Raw genomic sequence first — 15,889 nt, forward strand, 5'->3', positions numbered from 1 at the left:
TACACTCATATAACCTTCATGATACACTCATATAACCATCATTATACACTCATATAACCTTCATTATATACTCTAATAACCTTCATGATACACTCATTTAACCTTCATGAAACACTCATATAACCTTCATGATACACTCATATAACCTTCATGATACACTCATATAACCTTCATTATACACTCATATAACCTTCATGATACACTCATATAACCTTCATGATACACGCATATAACCTTCATGATACACTCATATAACCATCATGATACACTCATATAACCTTCATGATACACTCATATAACCTTCATGATACACTCATATAACCATCATGATACACTCATATAACCATCATGATACACTCATATAACCATCATGATACACTCATATAACCACCATTATACACTCATATAACCTTCATTATACACTCATATAACCATCATGATACACTCATATAACCATCATTATACACTCATATAACCTTCATGATACACTCATATAACCATCATGATACACTCATATAACCTTCATGATACACTCATATAACCATCATTATACACTCATATAACCTTCATTATACACTCATATAACCATCATGATACACTCATATAACCATCATTATACACTCATATAACCTTCATGATACACTCATATAACCATCATGATACACTCATATAACCTTCATGATACACTCATATAACCATCATTATACACTCATATAACCTTCATTATACACTCATTTAACCTTCATTTATAAACTCATTTAAACTTCATTGGTGAGGATGCTGTGGAGGGACATGGGTGAGGCTCCTGTAGAGGCTGGAGATGAGGGTGCTGAAGAGGTTGCTGATGGTGTTGAGGTGGAGGTATCGGAGCGAGTAAAATGGTTGATCAACATCTGTTTCATTCTGAGTGCTGCAGGTTTCTGTGCATCTCTGTCCGGCAGCAAAACATCATCCAGTCCTCTCTTAAATCAGAGGTATCGCTCCCATCACGGGGTCGGTATATTGCAACCTGTCTCATTTCCTTCTCTGATTCTCAGCCCACCTTCATCTCTCACCTCTTCCAAACTCTATACTTCTGCAATTTTTCACTCTCTTCAACTTCAGAGATCCTTCCATCACATCCAGGTTGTGGTCTGGATTGGAATCTCCACCAAGGTATGAAAACATTTAAATTATTCCGGTATTTCTGTTTCACCAAAATGTTCTCGATCTGATTCTGTTCCGTTGACAGATTTTCCCCCATGTTTATCTTCTTCTTGTTTTGTGGTTTTTAAACCACGTGTTGTGTGTGACCACAAGTCCCTTATTTTACAAAACTCAACCAGCTTCTCTCCTCGTCTGTTTCTGTTACCTCATCCATAGCTATCAATCACTTACTCATTTCTACATTCTCCAACAACATTCTTCCAATCACCCATAAAATCCTCCAAACTTTTCCTTTTTCTTCATCTATAATTTCCTATTTTTTGCAAATAAAAGTCGAGGCTCATGGAGGAACAGAACTGGAACAGAACGAATCAGGACGAAACAAAACAAAATGGAGAGAGGAAAACACAAACAGCATGGATGAGGGACAAAATAGAGGGATACTTGGACAAACAAGGGGTGTGGGGAAGAATGAGGAGTCAGAGAAGACACATGGGGTGGACAGGAAGGATACAGAAGGAAACTGTAAGGAAGAAAAAACTGAAAGAGTTGAGCTTGGGAAGTGGTGGAGGATGATGGGGGAGAGAAAAGGTAATGGCTTTGGATGAGGGAGACCTGAGATGATGGTGAACAGCTGTCTTGAAGACATGGAGGGAAGAATGAGATTGAAGAGAATGTGGAAGTTGTTTCCACCGGCGGCAAAAAGAAGGACGAATGGCGAGTGGAGGTGAGCAGTGCTCCGGGATTTTGTGAATTTCACCAGAATGAGGTTAATGGTGAACTCCATGTACCCCACAGACACCTGGAGGGAGAGGAGGGGGAGAAAGGACGGAGAGGACGAGGACGAGGAAGGATGTGTCTGCAGACAAAAAGACATCCACTTTGATCATTTCACATCCACTTCTTCCTCAATCTTATCACCTGTTGATGTATGAACGTGAATGCTGATAATATCCACATGGTCACCTGTAAACTTCACAAGGAACATTGCTTGGAGAAACAAATCACTTTGGAGAAACTTTCCAGCATTTTATCATTTTCTCATTTTCCCCTCGAGTCGATTTCCCATCACATCATCATTCATGAAATCCTCTTCTTTCCATCACTTCACAAAGTCCCAACACATTTCGTCTTCCTTTCTGTATCTTTCTCCACATGTTCTCAAGATTCCCAGCTCTTGTCATTGAAAGCACAATGCAGGTATCCACTCTGATTGTTCCACCAGTCTCCAAGTTGTAGGAATTTCATGAGATGTCCACCTGTATGTGAAGACCCTCTCCTATTCCTGTTTGATGTCACACTTCGTTACATGATGAGAGGACCCATCCCATTCTGATCCATATAAGTACCTGAGGTTGTTTCCCATAATCTACCTGTAAGTTTAAAATTTGGAGTTTATTTGGAACTTAGAGAATTAGATTCACAACTTCTACTGAAAGTCTCTTTTTCATGAAAAACACAACAACAGTTTGAGCCTCGTGTTTATCTCCATTTTCAGTTTGAGATACCTGTGACGTCATTACCACAAACAATCTCGAGAGGGGAATTTCTGGTTAACAGGGGTAAGATTAATCTTTGATAACTTGATAACTATTTGAGGCACATTCAGGTTGGTTCCCCAAATAATGATACTGTTCGTGAGTTGCACTTGAAACATTTAAGTGTAAAAATAAATGGTATTTGAAGGTATTTGATGTATTCATCAAATATGCAAACAACATTCCTTGTCGATGAATAATAAACTAGAACGGCACTCAGTCGAGAGCATACCTCCACCTGGTTGGCCATATCACTCAATGGTGAAGAATCACTTAAATACTCTACAAGCCGGATCCGGATCTTCACCAAAATTGAAATGATTCTTCCTTGTCACATACACAACCTGTCCAACAAGTTTCGTTCAAATCCGTCCATAACTTTTTGAGATATCCTGCTGTATATCGTTTTTGGCCCAATATCCCAATGGTGAAGAATCACTTTAAAAATTCCAATAGCCAGATCCGATTCCGGATCTTCACCAAAATCGAATCATTTCATCCTTCTCACAAACGCTAAATCTCTGCCAAATTTCGTCCGAATACGGCCACAACTTTTTGAGATATTTTGTTCACAGACAAACGGACAGACAAACAGACAGGGGTGAAAACATAACCTCCATTCACCTTTGGTGGCGGAGGGAATAATCAATTGTTGTTTTGACTTCTCTTTTTTCTTTTTCTTTTTTTTGTATACAAGATCGAGGCTCGTGAAAGAGCGAACATTAATCACACAGAAAGACAAACCGACACATAAAACATATAACATCGGGAGCGGTAGACAAGATGGTGAGAGAGGGGGGAAGGACACAAACACAACATCTGAGAGCAGGGACCGAGAGACATGGAGACATCAAGAGATCTGTGAGAGGGAGAGGGCTTTGGGGGGGGGGCATGGGAACGGGGGGGGGGCATGGGAAGGGGAGGGGGGTGGGAGAGGTATAAAACATATGGTGTGATTAAGATTGTGATTCATTGTCGATCGAACCTCGAGGTGTTTCTACCCTCTCTGATGTATCAAACCTCGAGGTGTTTCTACCTTCTCTGATGTATCAAACCTCGAGGTGTTTCTACCTTCTCTGATGTATCAAACCTCGAGGTGTTTCTACCCTCTCTGATGTATCGGACCTCGAGGTGTTTCTACCCTATCTGATGTATCGAACCTCGAGGTGTTTCTACCCTCTCTGATGTATCGAACCTCGAGGTGTTTCTACCCTCTCTGATGTATCGAACCTCGAGGTGTTTCTACCCTCTCTGATGTATCGAACCTCGAGGTGTTTCTACTTTCTCTGATGTATCGAACCTCGAGGTGTTTCTACCTTCTCTGATGTATCGAACCTCGAGGTGTTTCTTCCCTCTCTGATGTATCGAACCTCAAGGTGTTTACACCTTCTCTGATGTATCGAACCTCGAGGTGTTTCTACCCTCTCTGATGTATCGAACCTCGTGGTGTTTCTACCCTCTCTGATGTATGGAACCTCGAGGTGTTTATACCCTCTTTGATGTATCGAACCTCGAGGTGTTTATACCCTCTTTGATGTATCGAACCTCGAGGTGTTTATACCCTCTCTGATGTATCGAGCCTCGAGGTGTTTCTACCCTCTCTGATGTATCGAACCTCGAGGTGCCACTCAAGAACATTTATTTTCTTCTCATTCAGCCACTCCAGCGTGGCTTTAGCTTTGTGCTTCAGATCATTTTCCTGCTGAAATGTGAATCTTCTCCCCAATTTCAGATTCATTCCGATCAAGCTCAGACTCTTGGACATTTGGGGTACTGTCCATGGAAAAGGGACGACCACGTGGTTTCTGAAAATTTTGGATCTCTTTCTGCTGACGTGCCTTCTCGTACCTCACCCTGGCACGTTCCATTTGACCAATGTGACATGTGTCACTGTAGCATGTATGTGGTGCCATGAAGCCTTATTGGGTTTCAGTTCAGTATCTGTCACTTGACCCAGTCTGCAGATGATCTCTGGAACGTCACCATCACATCACCATCACCATACTGCCGTAGTTGCTGAACGAAAGTCAGAAATTTTGTATAAATGTCTAAGGATGGCTCATTGACAAGTCTTCTACCATCTGAATGTTGGCATTTTATGAAGAGCTTGAAATTAGTCTCTCGTCTTCCTAACTTAGTTGCACCAGATCTATTTGGTTCTTCTTTCATATTTCTAGGATTTTGGCCTTGCAGGTTTTCCAATCTCTACATAAACCATGAAATACAGAAATGGATGTTACAAATGTCACAAACAAAACAAAATCTGTAAAATAGTTTACAACGGGTTTTAATGATAAATATCCTCTTTTTCGTTTGTTCACTTTTTGATGGGATGTTGGGTAATAAGGAATAAGGTGAGTTGGGGAAGACTGGGGATGTGACTGAAGATTTGGCCATTCTGGATCAATCCTCACCACAAGACACCAGCTCACTCTGTTTTCCTGCAAAAAGCATAAATAGATTTATAAAATATTGTTACGGATTCGGGGGTCGGCTCTCCCCTTATGAAAGGGGGGGGGGGTTAATCCCCTTTTCATTTAAGCTGCCGTCCCCCAATCCTGGAAGCTATGACGCTCCTCCCCGGTCGGTCTTGGGTAGGGTGATTGGTCAATTTGGGGTCCCAAATACCTAATTACCAACCCCGACGGCGAGCAGGGAAATAACTCCCGTTCGAACCACGGATAAGATGGAAATTGCCGAGCGGTAAGCAATCCGCGGCCCGAGCCATTAACAAATACTAAACACGATTCTGAGTGGTTTCCAAATCGTGCCACAGGTACTCAATCGAGAAAAGACCAAAGCGATCGAATAAGAGGAAACCAGAGTTAGGGAAGAACAAAGAGTGGGTTTATTAATTATTTACAAGACCCAAAGAAGAGGAAACGAAAGGAATATACAGGAGGAAGAAGAGCAAAAGACACAGGGCAGGCTTATCTATATAGTCTTACTTACAACCCTGGACAAACAGACAGACTCACACGGGATGGCAGTGGCAGGGGAGGAAGGTCCAAGCAGATGGTCCAGGTGATGGGATCCGGCTCCGGTCCACTCTAGTCCAGGCTCCGGGTCCGCGGGCGAAGAACGGCAGGCAGCTTCGCGTCTCGTTGGCGCACGACCGGACCTTACATACGCGAGGGCTGGACTGCTGCTTACGTATAGCGTGCCAAACGCTCTCTCTCTCTCCCGATCAATCAAGGTCTGTATCAAACGGCCGTTCGTATCAAACGATGGTTCCCTGCACAGTCCTTTGAAACAAGCGCGCCTCCCGATCAATATATTCATAAAGTGCCTTTCCCAACGAGTTCGTTATATTCAAGCTCTCCCTTGAGGGTCTGTGAGAGGTCTGTGAGAGGGCTTGGCGCTTGCGCTTATATAACGCGCTTTGAAATCAATGCGCACTTCATAGAGACACGCCTGCCAGTGAGCTCACCTCAGCCCTGGTTGGATAGTGAGGGTTCACCAGCTCCGCCCTTGACGGCTCGCCGACAGGGCCATGCCTCGTTCTTGGCGCTCTGCCCCCTTCTTCTCCAAGCTTGACCGCGTGCGTAATGGCGTTTGGAGCGAGCGCTGAGGCGGCTGCGGCTGGCAGAGGCGCGTACCCACAATTTGGAGAGAGAGGCTGGCAAAATGGACAGAATGGGGCCTATCTTATTTGATTAATGCAACGCAGATTCAACTATTGGGAACACAGCCTTAACTAAACACAGACTAAGGAAATTAGTCCTATGGTGTCCTACGTGTTGCTGTGGCCTAACTATGGGTGCAACCTTTAACCTTTTAAATGATGAAATATTTACAGGAATTATTTACAAGTGAGGGGTTCTCAAAACCGCAACACTGCACCCTCCTTTCCTCCAGGCCCGGCCCGGGCCGAAACAACTTTAACTTAATGTGACACTTCGGTGTCGTAACCCTCTACTTTTAACCTCACACTAAGTATGTCCCGCCTGCTGCGTTGCATTCTACCTAACAGACTTATGCCCACAGACTAACCGAATTGCAGAATTATTCTCAAAACTACACATTTAAGCCGGTGGGGAGCATTATTTACAAAAACTACTATTAATTTGATTATTTACAAAACTGCAACCCAGGACCTGTCTTTTGTGGGAAAAGCAGAACTTTTGAGAAGAGGAAAATCATTGCCATGCACTGCACCGATGCACCATACCATATGCACCAAATCATTAAAATGCACCAAAAGCACCAAAAAGCACCAAAATAAAAAAATGCACAAAACAAACATTTTCTTAAAATAATAAATGATGCCTTGTGATGTCTTCTCTGCTGGGCCGCTGGTTCTGGTTGCCGATGGATCTTCATGCTTGATGTTATTTAAGATAAGAAAGGGCACAAACCGTGTCCACTTTTTATTATTTCTGGCCAGCAGGGCCAACGTAGGTGGTCCACTGCATGGCATGGATGCCACTTTGAACACAGTGGTCCGCAACCAAACACCGCTGGCAACAATGGCCGGTCCCCAGCAGAGGTGCCAGGCCCCAGAACGTGGGGTCCATAAGGTGGTGCTATGCCACAGAACGTGTGGTCCATATGGTGCATCAGTGCAGGCCGGAGGCAGCGGAGGTGCGGGCACACAACTACAGTCACCTGCGCACTCCCCCCAGGCCCCCAAAAAAACAAGTCCATGAGTGGGGGAAGGACGACAAGCAAAGCAGCGGGCAAGGGCGCAAGGGTACACATTAATACAAGGTAATGCAAGGTGAGGGGCGCAGGAGAGCGAGCCGAGAAAGCTCGTCCCTAGCGTACGTCCCTTGCCCTTAACCGTATTTACACACTTTACAAATTACTAATCCGTCGCTACTGTCTCGTCCCCCATATCTCCCCTAATGCCAAATTCATCACCAATCCCTCCTAAGGAGGAAGAGATGGAATATAAACAATGTCAACCCCATGTCGAGATGCGTCTTACATTCCAAATATTTGCACAAAATATGGTGTGGAGTTTTATATCACCCAGGTGAGTGGATACGGATGGTGCAAAGGGACTTTCATCCTAGCCATACGTCGAAATGACATTAACACTTTTTACTCTACCCGGGGTCTTTCCCTGCAAAACCATTGGCCATCATTAAACTATGTGGTTCTAAAAACCAATTCCCATTGCACATACTGTGGCGCTCACCAATTTGGGGTCTCACTCCCCCGATTCTACTCCCTGTGCCCTCGCACAATTTCGGGGCTGTGTCGTGTGGCTCACCAGCAAGTCCGCTTACCTGCACACCTCCGCCCCTGTACGTCGCCACCTGAGCTTACCTGCTCCTCACCCTAACCTACCTGGGGAAAGCCCTCCCTGGCACTTTCCCCCTCGATGCCCTCTATGGCACTGGGCTACCCGGGTCCATCCTCCGGATCCTCGGGCCCCCGCTGAACTCTAACTCTGAACTCTAACCTGGCTCCCAGAGCGTACCTGCGGCCTCACCTGGCCGACAGACTAACAGTGGCGGAGTGCCCAACCAACCATTCTCACTAACAGGCCACACGCCCAGCCATTTCACTCCACTAATGCACCCATCCAAGCAGTACTCTGCTACTTTCAGCACCACAGACGTCAATATCCAACCACAATTTACCTACTCCCTCTACCTACTTTTAAGCTACCCTGCCCGGGTATTCGTGAAGGTGTCCATCCTTCCCCCATCCACTCCTTCGCACCATACACTCCACTCCACGTATTCCACACTCCCACTCCACACCATTCATTCCATAATCCATTCCAGACCATCTATTCCAGACCATCTATTCCACACAACCATTCTCCATACACCTGTATTTCACTTGCACACCTTGCAAGTCAATCACCCAATGCACAATCACATCTCTCTCGAGCATTGCCTCATTTGCTCAGCACTACCGGGAACTTCCATACCAATTCCTCATTTCATCACTCTCACTACAAACACACTGCGTCATCTGGCTATCTATTGCCCTTCTAAGATTAGTGCTTCCCTGTCACCCCTTATACTATGCACATCCCTCGTCATTATAATCCATCTAATCTGGCTACGTCCCCACTACCTGTACAATGTCACGACTTAAATCTCAGTCACCTAAAGTCATTTCTAGGTCCCTAACCACTATCCAAGCCCTCCCTGGCTAGGTTTTCACCGCCATACCCCATAAATCTATAGCTCCTTTGCCCAAATAGATACGATGTGAGGGATGGTAGATCTACCATCCCTCTTACACCGTATACCATTCGCCATCACTATTTCTAATCCAGTCACTACTCTGAGCCTCTCGGGGAAATACATTTTTTACAGCTCGGCTTTGAAAAACCGAGCAATGCATACGGTGGTCTGTCTCCTGCAGGTTGGGTCCGTCCGGCATTTACGATTCTGGGGAGGAGGTTTTGTCAGGCCAAGGCTCCAAGCACCATCCCTACGCAGGGCCTTGCGCTCCCAAGCGCATTTGCTCAGCCTTCCCCGGCCGGAGCGCCGCCACCACAATGGGGCCCCCTCTGAACCCTTCTCCTTCCCCCCGAACCGGGCCGATCGCCTTGCCTAACAAAGCGCGGCACCGACCGTGCAGGGCGGGACCCGGCCCGAATCGTGCACAGCGCTCCGTGCAGGAGCGACGTGGTTACGATCCCGGCTGGCCCCCGCAGCACACAAAGCACACCACGCCCCGAGAGCTCGCGTCGGCTATCCATCAGGCCTAAGCGCTGCCCCGGTTAACGTCGATGCTCGGGTTGCATGCTCACACCACTCCTTCCGTTCTGCACTCACCAACCCTGGCGCTCCAACGCCTCTCGTACCTCCCATACATTCCCTGCACTCTATCACCACACTCTCTCTCCGTGCACACTCTTCTCTCACACACTCTGTTACACGCCACTCCTCTGTTGCACACCTCTCCCCCGTTACGTACTCCATAACACTCCCGGGTGTGCACTCTTGCATCCACCCACTCAGCGCACACCTACCCACGGGTGTGCAATCCCTCGTCGCACACCCAATCATGCGCTCCGGTGTGCTCTCACGCACACGCTCCTCAACCATTCAAGTGTGCATTCTTTCTCACTCGCCACAACCAACTCGCACTCCGTGTCACTCTCACCCTCACACATACACTCCCTTGTGCATTCTCCCTCACTCTCGGTAATACACTTGCACTCTGGCGCCATTCGCACACGCGTGCCATTTTCTCTCACACCACGCACCACGGACCTCCGACGAGCGCCCGGGCGATGTCGCGATCCCAAACGCGCGAAAAATCTTTTTGCACCATAGACATTTCTGTTTTATACACTCCTGCTCACCTTGGCGCTTCTTCTTCCTCGCTCCTCCACCTGCAAACTTTCCTTGGGGTTAAGCACGGCATCATGATGTGGATACAGACTTTGCACGCATTCCATCACTTTCTCCGGTTTAACTCCTATCTCTGCCGTCTCTCCAATGTCAATTTCGACTATAATTTATTCATTTTCTTTTTCTGCCGGTGAATATGAATTTGCCCTGTCCAATTCGGCGGCCGTCGGGTTTTTCACACCCCATGTCGCTATTTCTATCCCGGTCCAGTTAACTGTGCCTTGCTCCAGCTCGCTTAACCTGCGCTTCTCAAATCGCACTACCCCGTCGCATACCCGTGTGCCCTTCCCACTTGACCCGCGGTCCATGTCCTCTCCCATCTTTTTTATTAACTCCCCTCAGGTATCCATTTTTTCCTCTTGGATGTCCATTTTTCCAAGTAATTTATTTATTTCATTCTTTTGGGCGTCCATTATTTCTCTTTTGGATTGGTTCCCCATCTCTCTCATTTCTGCCATGAATTGCGCCATGAAGGCTTGCATGTCTCCCACCCCCATTTGTGCAGCGGGCGCGGCCCTCGTCACCATGTGCGAGGCGTCGCCATTTTGTGCGCCTGCAACACCCGCTACCGCACCTTCATTATTTTCCTCCTCCATTACTCCCACTTCTTCCCTGGGGTCCTGGGTTGACTCCAACTCCTCTTCTACCCCCTCATCTTCCCCCACCGGCATCCGATCGCCTTGACTATCCATGGCACGATTTAATTTACATCTTTTAATAAAATTTCGGCCGCTCGAAATTTTGACCAAATTTTTTTTAGATGTATAAATATTTGGTTCGGGTCCAATCCCACTCCTGACACCAATTTTTATGGATTCGGGGGTCGGCTCTCCCCTTATCAAGGGGGGGGGGGGTTAATCCCCTTGTCTTTTAAGCTGGCCATCCCCCAATCCTGGAAGCTATGACGCTCCTCCCTGTTGGTCTTGGGTAGGGTGATTGGTCAATTTGGGGTCCCAAATACCTAATTACCAACCCCGACCGCGAGTAGGGAAATAACTCCTGCTTGAACCACGGATAAGATGGAAATTGCCGAGCAGTTAGCAATCCGCGGCCCGAGCCATTAACAAATACTAAACCCGATTCTGAGCGGTTTCCAAATCGTGCCACAGGTACTCAATCGAGAAAAGACCAAAGCGATCGAATAAGAGGAAACCAGAGTAAGGGAAGAACAAAGAGTGGGTTTATTAATTATTTACAAGACCCAAAGAAGAGGAAACGAAAGGAATATACAGGAGGAAGAAGAGCAAAAGGACACAGGGCAGGCTTATCAAAACAGTCTTACTTACAACCCTGGACAAACAGACAGACTCACACAGGATGGTAGTGGTAGGGGAGGAAGGTCCAATCAGATGGTCCAGGCGATGGGATCCGGCTCCGGTCCACTCTAGTCGAGGCTCCGGGTCCGCGGGCGAAGAACGGCAGGCAGCTTCGCGTGTTGTTGGCGCACGACCAGACCTTACATATGCGAGGGCTGGACTGCTGCGTACGTATAGCGTGCCAAATGCTCTCTCTCTCTCCCAATCAATCAAGGTCTGTATCAAACGGCAGTTCATATCAAACTATGGTTCCCTGCACAGTCCTTTGAAACAAGCGCGCCTCCCGATCAATAGGTTCATAAAGCGCCTTTCCCAACGAGTTCGTTATATTCGAGCTCTCCCTGCACAGTCTGTGAGAGGGCTTGGCGCTTGCGCTTATATAATGCGCTTTGAAATCAATGCGCGCTTCATAGAGACACACCCGCCAGTGAGCTCACCTCAGCCCTGGTTGGATAGCGAGGGCTCACCAGCTCTGCCCTTGATGGCCCGCCGACAGGGCCACGCCTCGATCTTGGTGCTCCGCCCCCTTCTTCTCCAAGCTTGACCGCGTGCGTAATGGCTCTTGGAGCGAGCGCTGAGGTGGCTGGCAGAGGCGCGTACCACAATTTGGAGAGAGACTGGCAAAATGGACGGAATGGGGCCTATCTTATTTGATTATTGCAACGCAGATTCAACTATTGGGAACACAGCCTTAAATAAACACAGACCAAGGAAATAACTGAAAATCCTATGGTGTCCTACGTGTTGCTGTGGCCTAACTATGGGTGCAACCTTTAACCTTTTAAATGATGAAATATTTACAAGAATTATTCACAAGTGAGGGGTTCTCAAAACCGCAACAATATGTATTATAATGAAGAAACACACAACCAAATACATTATATGATGATTTTGATTGGAATTGCCACCCAAGTTTTCCTGGAGGACGAAAAACTACCCATGACCTTTGACCTCAGGTCAAGGTCACCAAAAAATAATTAAATAATATCAACAGCAATTTTCTTCAAATTAGGATTTATAGGAATGCAGTTATAATGGCTCACAAAAATTAAGATGAAATTTACATGGGAACCCCAATTCCATACATTGCCCCTCTCCCTCACTAATTGGGCCAAAACCGTTATATGGCAGAATATATCAGAAAGTTATGGACGGATTCAGAGGAAACTTGGTGAATAGGTTGGGTGTGTGACAAGGACGAATTGTACGTTATGTGATGGTCCAGTATGTAATATATGTACCGATTCCTTCATGATCTTTCAAGTTTATTTCTTGTGAAATCGAAGATTCGCAAATCTATTGGTTGGTCTGGTCTGTTATTCTCTGTCTGTTTGTCTGTCTGTGTGTGTGTCAATTACCTACAGGTCACATGTTTACTCTGATCTTCACGAAACTTAACCACCTGGTAGAGGTAGTCACAAGCAAGAGAAGTCTGTTGTTTTTGATGTCCATGTAGGTTAAAAGGTCACATATCTTCAATTTTCATCTGATTCACTTGATATCTATACGGTACATTACATAAAACCGAAATACACAGGTGGAATAATGCAGCATGATATGTAATTCGGTAGGATTTTTGTGCTAAAATTGTTTTTTTTGCAGATTTGGTACCATTTTGGATCAAAATAACAAAAAATATTGGGGTCCAATTTTTTCGGGCACTTTTCAAAATGGCCGCCACCAGACGGGTCTAGGGGGATATCTCAGGAATTTTATTGATCTGTGTGTCTAGTTGGTGTGTTTTTTTAGGGTGCCAAGTCTGATTATGAGGGTTCCAGATCGATTCGAGGTAGAGGGCAAGGTCATTTGGTCAAGGTCAAGGTCACAACTGCAATACAAACGCAACACAAATTACTTTTCAGCAAGGTGAAGAATTTTCTCATAACCATAAAACCAGCAAAAAAATTAATCAATTTTAGCTCAAAAATCAGACAGGACACTGCAATAATCCAGCAAAACTCATCGCCACTGCAATTCTCACAATAATACTGTACAAGCGCTAGAATACTAGAAATACTACATGTAGTAATACAAACAGTAAAAGTCTATGGTGTAAAACAAGTGGGAGTAGATACCATTAAGATTTTCTCATGGAACATGGACTATCTATACAGCCTTTTAGCTCATTGTCATCCTCATCATCATCATTGTCCTCATTGTCTTGCAGTCGGCAGTCAGAGAAATTGTTACAACCTGAAGTGAAACATTTGCAAAGAGGAGTGCAGGCCAAATTGTTCTTGATGCAGGAGCAATTTCTTTGGCATAATGTTCGACATCCACATTTTACAAGCTCAAGAACTGCACGAGGAGCGGGGGGAGATAGACATTTCAATGGAATGTAAACTTCCTCCTCAAGCAACCTTCCATTCTATTCCAAAGCAGGAAGACACGGATTTGGAGAGACATAGGATTTGTCTCGCATGCATATGAAGTTAGTTCGGACAACATGGGGCATCAGAGTGGTGCGAGTGGGAGGGAGCATCTCATCCTCGAGGTTTTTTGATCTAAAGAGCTCCCACCGGAGAGCAGGCAACGTTGTCGGACCCTTTTATACAATATACATTTCACCTCTTTCGGCACACATTGAAAGCGCCTAGGACGGGTCCCTTCTTGGTATTTCCCAGGACGACCAGGCCCTCTTTTTGATGAATTATTAGAGCGAGAGAGAGATTCTGATTGAGCCCGCTTCCTGTTTCTAGCTCTTTCTAAATGGTCTTTGTTCACAATAGGCTTGTGACAATCGCTATGATATCGAACATTCTCGAGCTGAGATTCATCTAAACTAGACAAACGATCTGCAAGTGGCTTGAGTTCATTCTCCCCCAACGATATACGCTCTCTGCAACATGCTAACAAGTCAGTAATCTTGTCGACACCCGGTTTCTTGACCAGTTTTTTCTGCGACGATTCGCCTGCCAGGCAGACAATACAGCTATTGGAGAGGTCTTGAGACATTGTGTGTGATACTGCACTGTGCCACACTCAGTAGGTCTGTAATTGTGTTAAGCAAACTGCTCCAAGACCTGAAACATAAGAAAAATGTGTGATGCCATAAATTCAACTTGATGGTATTCTTTACTGTCGTGTATACAATTACAACATGTAGTAACATTACAAACTAGATTTGACCCTGACGCTCATTCTTGACCTTAACGTCGTGATTGACTATACATAATCTGAAACATCTTGGAAACTGATAATGTATAATAAACAGGTACATAATTATGCTGAACACTTTAGCATCAATTTGCTGCGTTATTGAAAGCACCACAACACCATTTTATATTAGCTCTATGGTTATGCCCCACTCTCCCCTACATAATCTTGACCCTGACCAAAATACCTTTACCTCAGATCGACCTGGTACCATCATAATTCGACTCGGCATCCTAAAAAAAACCCAACTAGACACAAAGATCATCAAAATCAGCCAAATTGTTCCTGAGATATGCCCTTGGGCCTGTTCGGCGGCGGCCATTTTGAAAAGGGACCGAAAAAGGGCGTTCCGGGGCCAGAAAAATTCGGACCCTAAAATTTTCTGTCACTATGGTCCAAAATGATACCAAACCAGCAAAAAAAATCAATTTTAGTACAAAATTCCTACGGCACCCTGTTTTCGTACATTTATCATACTGCACTAGAAGGTGAACTCTCGTCGAGGTGAAGCCTCAGTCGACCCATGTGAGTCTTGGTTCACGAGTTATCAAACAGAGTGATCACTATATTCGTCATGGGTGTGTGTCTGTCTGTCTGTCTGTCCGCAGCATATGTAACTACCTCTTGATGAAACTTGGGTGGGAGGTTGATATCATGATCGAGTTGTGTCCTGCCTAGAGTGGGCGCATTGCGCCCATTGTGGGCGGAGCCACGCCCGAAAAAGATGTCTTTTTAGGGGGTAATCGAGTTCAAGCTACATCTTCTCCGAGGGGTTTGGTGGAATCTGACAGGTGTTTCGGTATTTGGTGAGGCCAATGTCACGTGTCTAGCCCCACGGAGTTCGATTTTTCATTTTCGCCCCAAGGTCAAGGTCACAAGGTCATGAAATTTAGAATTGTCGATTTTTTATGGTTTTATTATATTGTTCGCTTCCTGATAGGGTGAAATGTCGTACATGATCTTATATTATCACATACATCATGAAATACAAGTTTCCAACAAATTTCAGAATCTTAGACCTTTGACCTTTGAAGGTCACAGAGGTCAAATTTTCAAAGTTGTTGGAATCGAACCGAATTTACGGTAATGTTTAGCTAACTAACCTCATGACTGATATTATACATTACTTTCTATCTCATTTCAAGGTCAGTAACCTTCGTTTTGACATTTCAAGGTCACAAAGGTCAAATTTTCAAAGTTGTCGGAATCAAACCGAATTTTTGTTGTTGTGTGAATAACTAACCTCATAATTGATTATACATTATTTTCTATCTCATTTCAAGGTCAGTAACCTTCGTTTTGACATTTCAAGGCCAGCACCACACACAATTACGTATAGCTGGCCCTTAAAGGCCTACGCACGCAGCGCATTGGGGCCCTTTGTAAATAGGCATGTACACCGCAT

At 45.3% G+C, this 15,889-nt stretch overlaps 1 protein-coding gene across 1 annotated transcript in view; it reads left to right on the plus strand.

The window, feature by feature from the left end:
• Positions 1–708: 708 nt before the first annotated feature.
• The window catches only part of LOC144891295 (uncharacterized), a 39,643-nt gene continuing 24,462 nt past the window's right edge, over positions 709–15,889 (plus strand). Inside the window, exon 1 of the mRNA XM_078773967.1 lies at positions 709–1,155. Within this exon, the coding sequence (XP_078630093.1) occupies positions 879–1,155 (277 nt within the window). The 5' untranslated portion in view covers positions 709–878. The remainder of the gene's footprint in view (positions 1,156–15,889) is intronic.

This window comes from Myxine glutinosa, chromosome 3 (assembly GCF_964187855.1).
Source record: "Myxine glutinosa chromosome 3, kmMyxGlut1.1, whole genome shotgun sequence".
Classification (NCBI taxonomy): Eukaryota; Metazoa; Chordata; class Myxini; order Myxiniformes; family Myxinidae; genus Myxine; species Myxine glutinosa.